Source organism: Eriocheir sinensis, chromosome 47 (genome assembly GCF_024679095.1).
Source record: "Eriocheir sinensis breed Jianghai 21 chromosome 47, ASM2467909v1, whole genome shotgun sequence".
Classification (NCBI taxonomy): Eukaryota; Metazoa; Arthropoda; class Malacostraca; order Decapoda; family Varunidae; genus Eriocheir; species Eriocheir sinensis.
Genome location: NC_066555.1, coordinates 8,370,340 through 8,386,499, shown reverse-complemented (window position 1 = coordinate 8,386,499; position 16,160 = coordinate 8,370,340). Strand labels below are relative to the sequence as shown.

General features: G+C 43.4%; 1 protein-coding gene across 1 annotated transcript in view; it reads right to left on the bottom strand.

The window, feature by feature from the left end:
- LOC126981364 (condensin complex subunit 2-like) overlaps positions 1 to 16,160 on the bottom strand; it is a 161,175-nt gene that overhangs the window by 119,002 nt on the left and 26,013 nt on the right. The window contains exon 3 of the mRNA XM_050832386.1: positions 13,706 to 13,864. Coding sequence (XP_050688343.1) covers positions 13,706 to 13,864 — 159 coding nt within the window. The remainder of the gene's footprint in view (positions 1 to 13,705; positions 13,865 to 16,160) is intronic.

The following is a 16,160-nucleotide window of genomic DNA, read 5'->3' as shown; positions in this document are numbered from 1 at the left end:
ACATTAAACGAGTCAAATGAGTTCTATATTAAGACTAAGTATATATATAACTGCACAAATATATTACTCTTTTGTTCGATGTAGTGATAAACCCTATTTTATAAAATAATAGGAAAAAATAATCAGTTGCACTTCATTTGATGAAATGCATAATAAATACTACATAATGAGCTCGCATTTGATGATGACGTCATCGGGAACGACATTCATGCATGACTATATAAATCTTGTGTGTATGAAATCAGCGAGATTCTGAAAAAAAATCACAAAATCAAATGTCTATATTTTTTATTAATGGTAAAATCCAAAGAGAAGTATCGACAAGTGGCCAGACATGTAATTCAAAGTTGCACGAGACACACGACAGACGACGCAATATAGCCTATTGTCTGGGTAGAGACGATGCTTGGTCAGCGCTGCACTGCTAGCCAACCACTTTCTTCCATTCATCACTGTTGAGTTTATTGTATACATCTGATCAAAATAATATTATTTATCACTTGTAGGTATGAATAGTGAAGTGACCTCTACTCCGGCCTGGTGACGCTGTAATCGAATGTGGGTGGCTACATAGCCTATCATTCCAATATATTTCTCTTCGCCACATTCACATAGAGTACACTGTTAAATTTTCATTGCATTTAAGGGAATCATTGATATCTATTAGGTGTGCAAAACTAGACTTTAAAATTAAGTAGTAAAACCCCGATTATCCAAAATGGAAGGGGGGAAGCCTCTTTCGGATAAGCCGATTTTTCGGATAATCTGGATTTGTGGCCGCCATTTTGATCGCCGCCAGTTTGATCGTCGGCATTGTGTTCTGCTGTATGGTAAGGACGACTTTCTTCCTTTTCCCGGTTTCTTTCGGCATGGTGATGTAGAAAGAAGTGAGGTCGAAGCACAGGTAGAACGCGATGCGACTGCCCAGTGTGAAGTGTGTGACGCGACTGCCGCCGACTGACGATGTAAACAATGAAACCAAACAAACACACGCTACGCTAAACAAAGTAGTACGCTTAAAACATGTGATGTAAATGTTTAATTGTATGTTTGTCTGTGTGTCTCCTTGTCTGGACCAGTGTATGTTGATACTTGTGAGTGTTGCAGATCTGAATTGTGAATGTTGCAGAGTGCGATTGTGAATGGTTGTGCAAGCTTGCAAGTGTGACCTTGATGCATCGTGCAGGTGGAGACACAGTATGATGACTCATATTATCGCGCAACTCGTATGTTGGAAGGGGAATGTGGCAGGGAGTGGAGAGGCGAGTCGTGTGGGGGTCGTTGTCTTGAGAGTACGTGTGAGTAGTCGTGCAGTAGTTTGTTCGTCAAGACCTACGTCCTTGCTGGGCGAAAGCGGACGTGGTGTTGTTGAGAGTTTGTTTAATGTTTTTTGTCTAATACATTGATCTATTCGTTACAAGCTGTTTCAGCAATACGTATTAGAAAGCATATTCATTTTAACTGTTCTTATCAATTTTAAATGTGTTAATATAGTACATATGTAGTTACTTTTATTTATTTTTGATGTTTTATAACGTTTTAGTATAGAAAAAAAATAAAATTTTAATTGCATTATCCAGATCAATTTCGGATAATCCGGTTTTTCGGATAATCCGCTTTCGGATAATCGGGGTTTTACTGTAGTTGTTTTTTCTAAGTCGGTAGAGAATGTTTCCCCGAGGGTAGTTGCCAGATGTTGCCAGCCGATGCTCCATGTCCGAAAGATTATGAAAACTGTGTCAACACTTCGTAGCGCGACTGTACATAGCACACCGCCACAAGATGGGGGCCGGCAGGTAGTCCAGAGCCATGGCAGCTGCCTAAGGTTGAAGGGGTCCATTCCTGTGGGTGAGGAGTGCCGCAACTCCTTCCAGGCTCTCTCTGAGCCGAGGGAGGAGGAAATAGTGGAGGAGCAGGAGATGAAGGAAAGGAAGACAGTTGACAAATCCCTGCCCAGAGGTAACATTTTGGTTGTTGGGGATAGCCAGGTCAGGTTTTTAGATAGGGTCTTCTGTGCTAAAGATAGGAAACGTAGGACCAGGGTGTGTTTTCCAGGGGCGGGGATTAGGGATGTCAGCGATATGGTAGAGGCGTGCATGTCAGGCGAGGGAGTCAAACCCATCATCTGCCTGAGCGTGGGAGGGAAAGACATAGGCAGGTTAGGTAGCGAGCAGCTTCTGAGTCACTACAGGGAGGCTCTTCGAAGAGTTACGTCCAAGGGCGGGGTTCCTGTGGTGTGTGGGGTTCTGCCTAGATGGCGGGTTGGTGCCACTTGGCTGTCCAGGGCTATTGCATTAAGCTGCAGGTTGGCAGATTGTTGCAAAGCCAATGGATGGACATTTGTCGATGCCTGGGACAGTTTCTTTAGCAAGAACCACCTATACCAGAGGGACGGGGTTCCCCTTTCACAGGAAGGGGTTCAGATCTTGTCTGATGCCCTTGAATGTGGATTGGGGGACCTGCAGGGTTTTTTAGGGTAAGTAAGAAGGGGCCTAAGATGGCAATACCTAGTGGGAGCATTAAATGTAGTAATAATAATAGCAGCTGCAGGGTAAAGCAAGAGGTAGGTCTAAATGTGTACTATACAAACAACAGAAGTGTTAGGAATAAGATAGATTTATTGAGGGGAAAGGCGTGCGTAGAAAAATTTGTTATGATAGTGATCACAGTCATGGATAAACACTGCAGACAGACACTTTCTCCCAGAATTAGAGATTGAAGGGTATAAGTTATTCCAAGGCCGGAAGGGGGTGGGGTCGCACTCTTCGTCAAGGACAATCTTAAGTGTGTCATTAACAACTCAATCAAGGTAGATGGCAATACAGAATCCCTCTGGGTAGAAACAATAGGTAGGAAGGAAAAGCTTGTCATAGGGGTACTTTACAGACTGCCCAACCTTACCAGGGATAGTAGCCAACCCCTTTTATGGGAGATTAGTAGGGCATCAAGATATAGAAATGTGTGTGTAATTGGGGATTTCAATTATAGGAACATAGAGTGGGATACTTTATCCGGAGACCAAGAGGCACAGGATTTGTTAGATGTGATACAGGATAGTTTCCTTAAACAGTTAATTAGAACACCAACGAGGGAAGAAAACATTTTGGATTTGTTGTTAACTAACAGAGAGGACATAATAAGCAACATTGAGGTTGGGGATTCATTAGGTAACAGTGATCATAAGCAAATTCAATTTGATATTAAATGGGAGGATAGAGTAAGCAGTAACGACACACTAATACCTGACTTCAGGAAGGCAGATCATGAGGGGTTAAGAAAGCAGCTGCAAAGGATTAGGGGAGTAAGAACAGAGGTAGGTCAGGACCCAGAGCAGGGAGGGGCGTTAATCTCTGGTGAGGTCACTAGTCAGGTCAGTAGCTTGGAGGGTGAGTACAATAGTCTGGTTAGGGAGATTAAACTAGGGCAGAAACAGTTTATTCCTCACAGGGAAGTCAGGTCAACAGGTAATTACCCGCGATGGATGACAGACAGGCTAAAAACTGAAATAGGAAGGAAAAGAGGACTTTATGTTAGAATCAAATGGGGGGAGACTCACCTAAGGGAGCAGCGAGAAGCGGGCTTTTTCTTTATTACTGTTTCTTTTTTTTGTGTGCCCTTGAGCTGTTTCCTTTGTTGCAAAAAAACAAAAAATTACAACAATTTAGCTAGAACAGTAAAGAAGAACACACGTATGGCAAAACGTAATTATGAGATTAGAATTGCCAGGGAAGCAAAGACCAACCCAAAGGGCTTCTTTCAGCTTTATAAGACCAAGGTTAGGGATAAGATAGGGCCACTTAAGTCAGGAGAAACACTGATTGATAGAGATGAGGAAATGAGCGAGGCGTTAAACAGATATTTCTCAACTGTATTTACCAAAGAAAGATTAGATGATATACCTCAGGGAGAACAGATCTACAGGGGGAAAGAGGTAGAAGGATTAACCGACATCAACATAAGTAGGGAGCTCGTGATTAGACAGATAGATAGACTTAAAGTCACTAAGGCGCCAGGGCCAGATGAACTTTTCCCAAGGGTAATAAAGGAATGTGAAACTGAAATCAGTGGGCAATTAACAGAAGTATTTAGAAAGTCACTAGACACAGGGGTGGTGCCTGTTTCATGGAGGCAGGCACACGTTATTCCAATATTTAAGAAGGGAGACAAATCTTCTATGCAAAACTATGGGGCGATTAGTTTGACGTCAGCTATAGGTTAAATGATTGAGTCAATAATAGCTGATTGTATTAGGGACCATATAGACAGACATAATTTAATTCACAACTCACAGCATGGGTTTATTAAAGGAAAGTCGTGCATCACTAATCTTTTATCCTTTTACAATAGAGTATACGAGGCAGCTGACAATGATGAGAGCTATGATGTGGTTTATATTGATTTTAGTAAGGCCTTCGATAAGTTACCTCACCAGAGACTGTTAAATAAAGTCAGGGCTCATGGAGTAAGAGGGAAGGTATTTGATTGGATTAAGGCATGGATTAGCGACAGGAAACAGAGGGTTACCATTAACGGTAAAAAATCCAAATGGGGTAATGTTACCAGTGGGGTTCCTCAAGGTTCAGTTTTAGGCCTGCTTTCATTCATTATCTACATCAATGGCATAGACAATGGGATAACTAGTGACAGGAAAATTTCCAGATGACACCAAAATAGGACGCACTATTAGGACAGGGGAGGATGCTAGAGCACTGCAGGAGGATCTCGACAAACTGTCAGCTTGGTCAGAGAAATGGCAGATGAATTTTAACATCACCAAGTGTAGCGTACTTAGTGTACGAACATGCAACCCATTACACGGGTATAGTTTAGACTCCACAGCGATAGGCAGGTCTGAGTGTGAAAGGGATTTGGGAGTGTTAGTGAACTCTGACCTAAAACTAAGGAAGCAATGTATTAGTGCGAGGAATAGGGCTAACAGGCTATTAGGCTTTATTAACAGGATGGTAACCAACAGGAGTGCAGAGGCCATCCTCAGACTCTATTTAGCATTAGTTAGGCCACTTAGATTATGCTGTCCAGTTTTGGTGCCCACACTACAGAATGGACATCAACTTGCTAGAATCAGTTCAGAGGAGGATGACCAAGATGATTCAGGGGCTGAGGAACCTCCCATATCAAGATATGCTGAAACATCTAAACTTACATTCACTAGAAAGACGAAGAGTGCGGGGAGATCTGATAGAAATAATCAAATGGGTCAAGGGTTACAAAAAAGGCAATATAAGTAAAGTACTGAGAATTAGCCAGCAGGATAGAACTCGCAGTAATGGATTTAAATTAGAAAAGTATAGAATTAGGAGAGATATAGGCAAGCATTGGTTTAGTAATAGGGAGGTGGGGGAATGGAATAGACTCAGCAATCACATAGTTAGTGCAGGGATGATAGCTTGTTTTAAGAGTAGACTGGATAGCTACATGGACGAGGATGACAGGTGGCAGTGAGGTGTGGATACAGTAAGGTGACAGGGTACTGGAGCGTACGCCCGTACTGAAGGTAAACGAGGATCAAGCCTCTACCTGTAACCCCTGAAACTACACCTCACCCATCGTGAGTAGTGGGAGGGATTCTGGAGCTGCCCTGTGTAGGCCACTCGGCTTCTTGCAGTTTCCCTATGTTCTTATGTTAACACTGGTGTACCCGGAGCAAAACAAACAAGATGGTGGCCGCGGCGAGGACGGTGAGGCCACGAACCTTAACACCCTCACTCTCGCTCACTGGACGGGTCAGGGCATTAAATAACACAACTAACCATCACATCAGACAATTTAGATCACCAGGAGAGTGGCAATAGTAGCTTAAACACAAGATATATAGGGAAAAACAGAGCCTATATTACCCCTTGCCTGGACGTGAGTGTTAAATTATTACAGTCCATATTTAATTTGTGATTTATGTGTATGTAAAACTATATAACAATGCTTAGAAATGACTTGGAAATCCATTTTTTCTTATTCGATCGAGATGGTAGAACGAAACCCAATTTTCCCTATTTGATTATAATTCCGTCGATCACGGATTCACAGATCATGGGAATCTCGCGGAACCAAATACCCATGAACGGCCGGGGGCTTCTGTATTTAAAAAAAATGTGTTAAAATATTAAAACTTTATACCTGTTACCTCTCTGACAATGTCACTGTCTACACCATGTTTGTTTATGTCTTAAAGTAGTACTCTCGGGTCTCTGAGAGGGACCAGTTCTGCTAAGTTCCAGTAAGTATTAAGGGTTTTATGGTGAGAGTACACCATCGAATATTAAAATAAAAATTGAAAATATACAAAATTGAGTTACATGTTGTCTCAACATCTAATGGCTTTTAAAGTAGTACTCTCGAGTCTCTGAGAGGGACTAGTTCTAGTAAGTTCCAGTAAATATTAAGGTTTTTACAATGAGCGTACACCGTCGAATATTTAAATAAAAATAGAAAATATACAAAATTGAGTTACATGTTGTCCCAAGGCTTAGAGGCATTGAGTGGTGGTGTATTTTTTTGTCTATTGTAAAGTTAAATGCCCCTAGCGAAGGGATTTAAATACCCCACGTGTGGGCGTGGTGTGCTGAGAGTTAGTCCCCCCCCATGGAGGACTCCCCTTCTGGCTGCCGACCCGAGAGGTGTCTTGATAACTCTTCGAACCTCTTTCTTCTCAATTTCTGCAACATTCGCAATCTTCGTTCTAATTTTCATTCTGTGGAACACCATCTCTCTTCCTCTAAACCTCACCTTTTCTTCCTCACTGAAACACAGGTTTCTGAGGCTACGGACAGCAATCTCTACTCAGTTCCCTCCTACTATCTCTATCCTAAATTTCAATCCAAAGCTGGATGTTGCGCCTACGTGCGCAACGACAATGACATCACTTGCTCACTGCAACAAGAATACACCTCACACAAAGGACAGAGTACAAACTGAAATGTCATGGCAGCCGAGCGCCGGAGGCCTTGGAGCGTCCAATCCACAACGCAAAGTAGGCCCAAATTCGGAGTCCCGGACAACACTACTATTCTAGGGTTAGGTGCCATGAGAACTTAGCAGTGAGGACCCAGACACAATGAGGCTACGCTTGGACAAGACTCAAGTCCAAGACCTGCTCAACCTGATTACTCCACTAGCTTCGTGGAACTCATTGTGGTACTGGAATAAACACGCGGATAGCTACTGAGCCGATCAGCTGATACGCTCCTCTTTTTCTTGTGACCACAACTTACCGACCTCATGAGAAAATAACCGACATGCTGGTGACTTGAGTTTCTGACTAGATTTTTGATGAGTTTCCCGTGAACTGCAGCCGATTTTGAATCTCTGTACAAAATTCTAGAAAACTAGTGGTTGGGTAACCATGTTCACACGTGTTGGGGCGAGATTCACAGAGATGCGCACTAATGGCCCACATTAAAAGCTACGACCTAATGATTTAACTATCAACGTTGACTTCAGATTCAGAGAGCTTTCATTTCGTCATAGTTAGAGGCCACTGATTGGATGAGCGCTGTTGATGATGTCATTGGACTCGGCCAATCACAAGCATGTATTCAGAACTGTCAGCCAATCGTAAGGCAGCCGGCCGCCTTCAGCTGCGGCTTCAAAACGACCCGTTCTCTCTTCACATTTTCTTCCTTTTTATACAGTACATATTTTGAGATAACAAGGGAGTAAAGTGGGGAAAAAGTCAACTTCTCCACGGGCCGGAACAAATAAGCGCTTTTCAGTGTTTTCAATACCCCGAGTTTCGCGATACGCAAATTTAGCGCTACACCTGCGGAACGAAGTGAGCGCGAAACTTGGGAGGGTACTGTACTCTCCTGCTATCCTTACCCCTGTCCCCACCCTCTCCTTCCTTCATCTTATTTTCCCAAAAACTAGGTGATGCAACATGCCTTCCTCCCTCCCTTTCCTTTCTCTCTTTTATGATATTTTTTTCATTTCTCAATCATGAGAGCCTGAGCCACCCCTCCTTCCCCCCCCCCCTGCTTGCTTTGGACCCCCAGGGAGTTCACAAGAATAAATTGTATGACACCATAACAATTGATTTGTGTCTAAGAAGCTAATTTTTTATAGCTTTGAAGTTCTGTATCCGTCAAGATAATGTATAGCCGAGTTAAAAATAAATACAGTACACCCCGCATAAGTCAGACCAATTGGGGGAAAGGCCAATCCGAGTTATTCAAAAATCCGAGTTACCCGAGGGATTTTTTTTCACATTTTGCACGCCTGTTACCACTAACAGTTGAAATGGACTGTGTAAAGCATTACATAAATAGGTACTACATACATGGCGCACGCACACACATACACACACGGCGTACACACACACGCGTGGTGTACACACACACACACACATACTGCACCATGAGCTCGGCACGGCTCACACCTCTCTCATGGTCCTGTATAACAGCCATTTTGTCTGCCACCGACAGCATCTTCAGATTCCTAACTGACATGGAAGACACAGCCTTGCCCTTAGAAGCCATAGTAGAATTACAAAGGCAACAATAAGGGCTACCGAGCGAGTGAAAGCTGAGGGAGACACTGCCATGCGCTTGCTAAGTCTGCTGTGTAAACACTGATCTTGGCGCCGGCAGTTCCGCGGCACAAGCGCCCGTTTCGCATCTCCAACGGCTCGGACAACTCCTCACATGACTCAGAGAACTCCTCAAATGACTCGGACGATGTAAGAGCTATCAGCGGTGCGTTCAAGAGAGCGACTCAGGCCACCCTGGGCGCTGAGCAACCCGGACCCCTTTATCAAACGCTTTTGTGCGCCTCTCAGTTCCTTGTTGTAGCTATGGTAACGGCATCTCACTGGCAGCAAAATGGCATCCGCTGATCTTCTGAGGACGTTTACAAGCTGCTCTGGCAGTAAAATGGCATCTGCTGATCTTCTGAGGACGTTTACTAGCTGTTCTGGCAGTAAAATGGCATCTGCTGATCTTCTGAGGACATTTACTAGCTGTTCTGGCAGTAAAATGGCATCCGCTGATCTTCTGAGGACATTTACTAGCTGTTCTGGCAGCAAAATGGCGTCTGCTGATCTTCCAGACAACGTTTAAATATGCATCATAAGCTGTTTTGGCCAACGAGCTCCTTGCAACAGAGGATGAAAAGGAAGCTGCAGTGATTATGGTGGCACAGAGAGGTGAAATGCAATGGAAGCACTTATATGTATTTGTTTGGGTCGCCATATTTGCTGATGACATCATCACAGCATGGAGGCGCTCCACCTCTGCAAACCAGGCTGCAGCGGGCGGTCTGAGTTGGCAACTCGGGCTGCGGCGTCACGGGTTTGAGAGAACCCAGCTTATTTGGGTCCGACTTAAGTGGGGTTTACTGTACTGTAAAAATGAGTTCTGTGCGTCATCAATCGTTAAATACCAAATTACGAGCATCTTCTGATCTCCTTCCCCATCAGACCCTTGCAAGCAGTTAAATTATTAGCAAAAACATTAGATTTTCGACACCTAACTGTGTGACTTAGTGCCCAGAGTTTTTTTCGCTATCAAAAATACCAGAAACCCTGGGTAGCCATTAATCAAGGCGGTAAAAACGAATCTTCCATTTCTGTGTCCCTCTTCCCCTGACTCTTCTTCGCTACCCCTCCTCTCCTTGCGTGGGGTATATATATCACAGTTCTCCTTCCCAAAGTGGGACTCAAATGCTCTCTCTTCCATTGTATGCAGAGAACGGACATCCTCTCCTTCCCCAAGTTCTACTATCTGTCACATTTAATCACTCACTCTTTCCCCAGTTTCCTAATTCTTTATTACAGTAAGATAGAAGTGTATTTGTAGTCATATGTAGGATTATCCAAGTTAGACTAAAGAGTAGACAAACATGGTGTAATATTCACACTCAGCCTCAGTGTACTCATTGTTGATCCACTTGTATTGCCTGTTGGCGTAGGGCATCTTTCCGTGGGGCCTGGATGGCCAAGGCCCTTCAGGTGGGGGGCCTGATGCTGCCCCAGCCAGCTTCTGGGCGCAGGCAGTGTGTTTATAGTGGCGCCATCTTGCATGGTATAGGTGAGTCCCCACATGAGCCCTTTCTCACGATGAACCTCAACTCCCAAATATAATTCAAAGAGTGGTTAGGGGTCATCAAGTCCCGTCGGACCAACTGTGATCTCCTCGATGTTCTCGGAGGGAATTACCTTTCAGTGGGTTTCATGTTGAACAAGCAGAGCATAATATTCTGGTGTATGGATAATTGTGAATTTCAGTCTTGTATATGCTATGTACATCTCTCCTTCCAGCACTCTGATTCCAAATAGTGAATAAATCATACTGTTCACGCACGTTGTTTAATAATTATCCCAGTCTACTTCATCTGGTTTGGTTGGGTCTCGCGGCTTACAAGTCAAGACAGCGTATGAGAAGTTAACCTACCTACCCCCTTGAGTGGCCTCTATCCTCACACTACCACAAAGTTATTTATCTACTCTCCAATGTCTGAATGATTTCCTTCCTCGCATCCTTTTTTCTCTCTACTGAGCTGGAAATTTCAATTTTCAGATCATGGAGTGGTGGCAGCGTACCAATAAGTACTCCAGAGTTTTATCAGCCTCTCGGAATCCTCATTCTTCCTACTATGCATTATGTTCCCTTTGTAGTTTCACCAATTCACTCCCAAATCTCAGCATCACACATGTACACAATGACGGCGGCAGTAGCAATGGAAGCAGCGGTGGCCATTTTCTTATTCAACTTTCCAGTTGGGCCAAAGTATTATTCTACTATGAATTATACTTGATTCCAGTACTTACTGTATACATATACATACAATGTAAGGTCACAGCACAACCACTAACAGCATGAGACAACAATAAACAAAAAAGGTCTGGCATGCACATAGCCACCTAGCGGGTGTTGTGGATGGACTTTTGTTTCACTCATTTGGGGTAAGGCTGTAGTGCAGCGACTTGCCTGATGGGCGAGCCTCCCATAACTCACTCTGCGAGGGGGGTACCTCTTTGGCCAAATGGTTAAGGAGTGGCTCTCCTGTCTCGCTGGTCACAGGTTCGATCCCTGGCACCGGCAAAACCTTTCTTTGTCTGGATTAATTTTTCATGTGTTTCGCTACACTCAGTGGTCGTGTGGAAGTACAGTAAGGAGAAAATTCTGGCGTTTCAAGGTACCGTCAACTGGGGTGAATTCGGACGATTTTTTCGTTTTTTTGTGAATTCTACTCTAGATTTTAGGTCAACTTGTGATGTTAAGTATTGTATGTGAGGCTGGTCCACTGGGGTATCAACTCATAGTACTGTGATATTTAAAATCTTTCATATAAATTTTTCATAAATATAATAAAGGGTGTCCAAATCTAACCCGATTTGGGGTCATTTCTTGCACTGAATTCGGACAGTCATAGAAAATGTGTTTGGAGAACTAACCTGGAATCCCAGTATATTCTTGGACATGTATGAGGTCAATTCAGACAGTTTCAGGTTTAAAAAAAAAATGCTTTTATGCATATGAGCAAGCAGCCACACAGAAGGGAAGGCGAGGGCTGCAGACGGGCCAAGCTGCATGGCGGCCACGTGATCAGACCAACGTTGCCAGATTGTCATACTCAGTCACTTATATTTCCCAACTTCTAACCCCAAAACTGTCTTCTGGGCTCAAATAATGAAACTCATTTATAATTATCATTAAAAGTTAGATCCTGACGTTTCTTGGCAATAGTTAAGCGTCAGAAACTGGTAAATAGTATGCTCTGAGTACGATGACCTGGCAACAGTGGGTCATTCCCTTAATCCCTTTCATATTCAGCCTTCATTCCCTTACCCCTAAACTTCTACTTTGACACCCTTCCTTCCCTACACTCGTTACCCCTCTCTCACCCCCTCCTCTATTACGACTTCTCCTCCCCCTTCAATCCAAACCCTCTCTCCAAGCCCCCTTACCCCTTTCCCTCCCTTCGTCCCCTCTCACCCCCTAATCCACTATCGGTTTCATTGCGTAATCTAACATTAGCAAATAAACAAATGCTGGAGGGAGGAAGATGAAGGTAGAGGGAAAAAGCGTCACTCATATCACAGCAGTGCCTCGTCACCTTTCCCTTTCTTCACTCCTCCCCTCCCCCACACACTCCTCCTCTTCTCAACCTCCTTTTCATTTCTCCTCTCTCCAACTCTCCCGACCTCCAACCCTCCCTCTCTCCAACCTTCCTTTCATTTCTCCTTCCCCTCCAACTCTCCCAACCTCCAACCCTCCCTCTCTCCAACCTTCCTTTCATTTCTCCTTCCCCTCCAACTCTCCCAATCTCCAACCCTCCCTCTCTCCAACCTTCCTTTCATTTCTCCTCCCCCTCTCCTCACATCCGTCTTCAGACACAGAAAAGACCAAGACGAGGACAATGAATTTGCCCCAGTTTTTCCTCCATTATCCCCCCTGTCCGAAATGACCCCATTTTGAATTAAAATTCCAGAAAATTCATTAAATATCTAATTATGTAAAAACGATTGAAGTAATTTCAAATAACTTACTTTGTACTTTCTCACTATTTGTGGAAGTACAGCTGAGCACCAAAGACATTCCTGAATCTATTCAACAGTGTCTCTGCCAAAGAAATTTTGCACGTGTTGCAAAATTTTTGTTTTTTTACGTCTTTGTTTTTTAAGCCGTGTTCAGAACATATCCATCATATAATAAAAGTCTATAGCCTGAAAGAAAGAAACATTAATAACAAACAAATGAGTACAAACAGATCACTGATATGATTATTTGTTCATCATATATTAACCAGGATAACTTTTTTTTTTTTATGAAACGTCCGAATTCGCCCCGTGTCCGAATTCACCCCAGTTGACGGTATGTAATGAATTTATGCAACACTGGTTTAACAAGTGCTTTGGGTAGCTCCAATAAGGTTTTCATTAAAAATCAAGTGTTAGAATAAAATGGGAACATTGTATAGCAAAAGAAAGCTATGTAGGTTAAGTAAAAGCTGGTAAACTTTAGTTTTCTGCCATTACCCAGTGCATATTGTACTTGAAATGTCATACACAGTTTTTACTTATGCACGGTCTAATTTGGAATAACATTTGTATATAAGGAGGGATTTCTGTAGGTTACATACCAAATAAGGACATTAATAACACAAGGAGTCTCCAAGAGGCCAAAATCCATATATAAAGCAGCTCCTTTCAACCTAATCTCATAATTCATGAGTTTCAAATCATAGATAAGAAAGTTTACATACATTGTAAAACCTCCTCAGGTTACTTGCATCCTACATCACGCATGTAAAGGACACTATTTTAGTAGGAAATAGTATTAGTATTATTTATGGGGAGGCGGTGGCTGAGTCGTCAGAGTAACGGCTCCGTGTTCAGGAGGACGCGAGTTCAATCCCCGCCCGGTGCCACCAAGCTGGGATTTTTCAGCCGCCACCGAGTGGCTTAAAACTACCCACATGCTGTCCAGAAGACCACCTATCAACCTGGACTCTAGATTCTAGGATCAAAGATGAGCTCTGGGAGGGCAGCATGAGCCAATGCAAGATGGCGCCACTATAAACACTCGCCTGCGCCGGAATGGGCTGGGCCGACCATCAGGACCCACCAGAAAGAAGCCTTGGACCGACCATCAGGATCCACCGGGAAGAAGCCTACCGGCGCAATAGGCCGCAATGAAAAAAAAAATAAATAAATAAATAAAAAATAAAAAATAAAAATTAGACTACTTACCAGAAAATGAAGAGAGGTAAGAAAGGGACCACTAGTGGAGCGTCCTTCATCAAACTGTGCTGACATCTTTTTGAAGAGTGGGTCAACTTCAAAGTCCAAGTCAAATCCTTTCACATTCAAGTTCTTGACATTGGCTTCAATAATTAACTTCTTCTTTTTCTGAAAAAAAAGTTGCCAAGCCATAAAATTATGCCAACTTTATATAACACCTATATATTAAATACAAAGTGCTGGTATGGAATAATAAATTCAATAAAAGGATAAGTCATGCAAATAGGGACAACTAATGATTAAAGTGTATCAACCCTCTGAGCACAGAGATGCATGTTTTTCACCCTAACATCACTGCAAGATATACGAGGAGACACATTTTTCATCCTGGCTCAGTTCTGCCAGAATTACATATACTGTACAGTAATACCTTGGTTTACGAGTGCCCTAGTTTACAAGCTTTTTGATTTATGAGCAAAACAAAATCACTAAATATGACTTGGTTTATGTGCGATGACTTGGTGTATGAGCATCATGTTTTTCAACTCGAAAATACGAGTGTGAGTTCCCATTGTTTGCTGCAAGGTGAGAGCACTCAGGGCAGAAAACAATGGGAATGGGGTCTCGAGCTAGCGTCACACTGGGCCTTGTTCCTCCAACCGTGTTGGCGGTAGGCACAACCGGCAACCAACTTTTCTGGGCGTGCGTCACACATGACCACAATCAGTTGCCCGTACAGGGGGTCCTCAGGTTACAACAGTCTCGACCTACATTTCGTGGTTACGACGCGGTCCCCATAAATGATTAAATCATTCTTATTTCGACTTTCGACATTTCCTTCATAAATACAAACTTCACGCAGGAATTAGTTTGTTGAGCGCGGCGGAAGAATAGGACATCACTAAGCGTTACAATGTTTTGCTCACATGCCACTCATACACCGTTTGGGTTCCTTTGTGCCCTTAATTATGCCTCCTAAGCATAAAGGTGACTCTTCTGATGGCAGTGCTTGTAAGAAAAGGAAAGCCATCACTATCAAAGTGAAATTGGACAATGTGAAACGCTCTGAAAAGGGCAAAACACCTACGAGCATTGGTCGCGCAGCAGGCCTAAGCCGGAAACCAGGGAAAAGCCTATGGGTGGTGTCACACTATGCGGCGCCGCCGTTGCAGCTGCCACCACATTTTCTGTACCATGTCACACTATGCGGCGAAGCTGCTCTCTTCTCCTCTTTCGTCCTTTATTTTATTTATTTTTCTATCTCCCTTTCCTTCTTTTCACCCTCGTTTTCTTTTATCTATCTTTCTCTTCCCATTCCTCTTTTTATTTACTTTTATCTTAGCTTTCTTTTCTTCTCTTCATCTTTCCTTTCTCCCTTTCTCTTCTTTTTGCCGTCATTTGCTTCTATTTATCTTTTTTCTTCCACGTCAAACATTTTGTCAAGTGTGGTACAGGTAACTCTCGATTTACGCGAGTTTGGTTTACGCGTTTTTTAAATAACGCAGGGTCCAAAATCCAAATAAATGTTTGATTTACATGTTTTTTCACTTATACGCAATATTTTATGGAGTGGCCACCAGATGTCTCACACAACTGGACTCACACGGCGCCGCGGCCACACAGCTGAGTCCAGTTCTTCATGCGCGCCACTTGAACAACAATACAGTACCCACGCTGCCACGCTACTCAACAATAGGGGTGCGCAGGTACTGGTACCAGTACCGGTGCTAACAGTACCAGCTATATGGCATGGTAGCGGTACCAGACTGCTTAGTACCGGTACCAATACTAGCCCGTCGCTCATGATGTCCCTCATTTCTTCCTCACACGAGTGAGGCTGAGACTGAGTGCCTGAGTGGATATCTCGGTGATATGGATATTTTCTCTCTCTCTCTCTCTCTCTCTCTCTCTCTCTCTCTCTCCACTGAATGAAATGAATATTTATTTTTCGATAGAAACCTACCTCTTGTTTGATTTACATTGTTTTTGATTTATGCGACCTCTTCAAGGACACAATACTCGCGTAAATCGAGAGTTACCTGTACCGGGAGAGCGTCGCGTGGCATTGCCGGGGAGTGTAACCACGTGCACAGAGCTGTGTGTGTTCTCTCCTCACATCCGGCGTGATGCGCCGTTTGTGGCACTGTCCACCAGATGCAGCAGCGCTGCAACAGCGTGACACCTTTCATTTGTTTGTGTGTATTTTTGTAATGCGGCGGTGCTGCCAAATATTGTGACACTAGCCTAACGGCGCAATAGGCCACGACGTAAAAAAATAAAAGGGGGGGTGGGGGGTGACAAGTGCTTATCTAGGTGTGTTCTGACTTATGTCAAAAATCAGGTTACGACACATTGTTAGGAACAGAGCTCCGTCGTAAGTCGAGGATCCCCTATATGCACAATGTAAACAAATCAGTTACCCTGTATCCACATGGTGCCGTTTACAAAAGGACTGTTGTAGCTT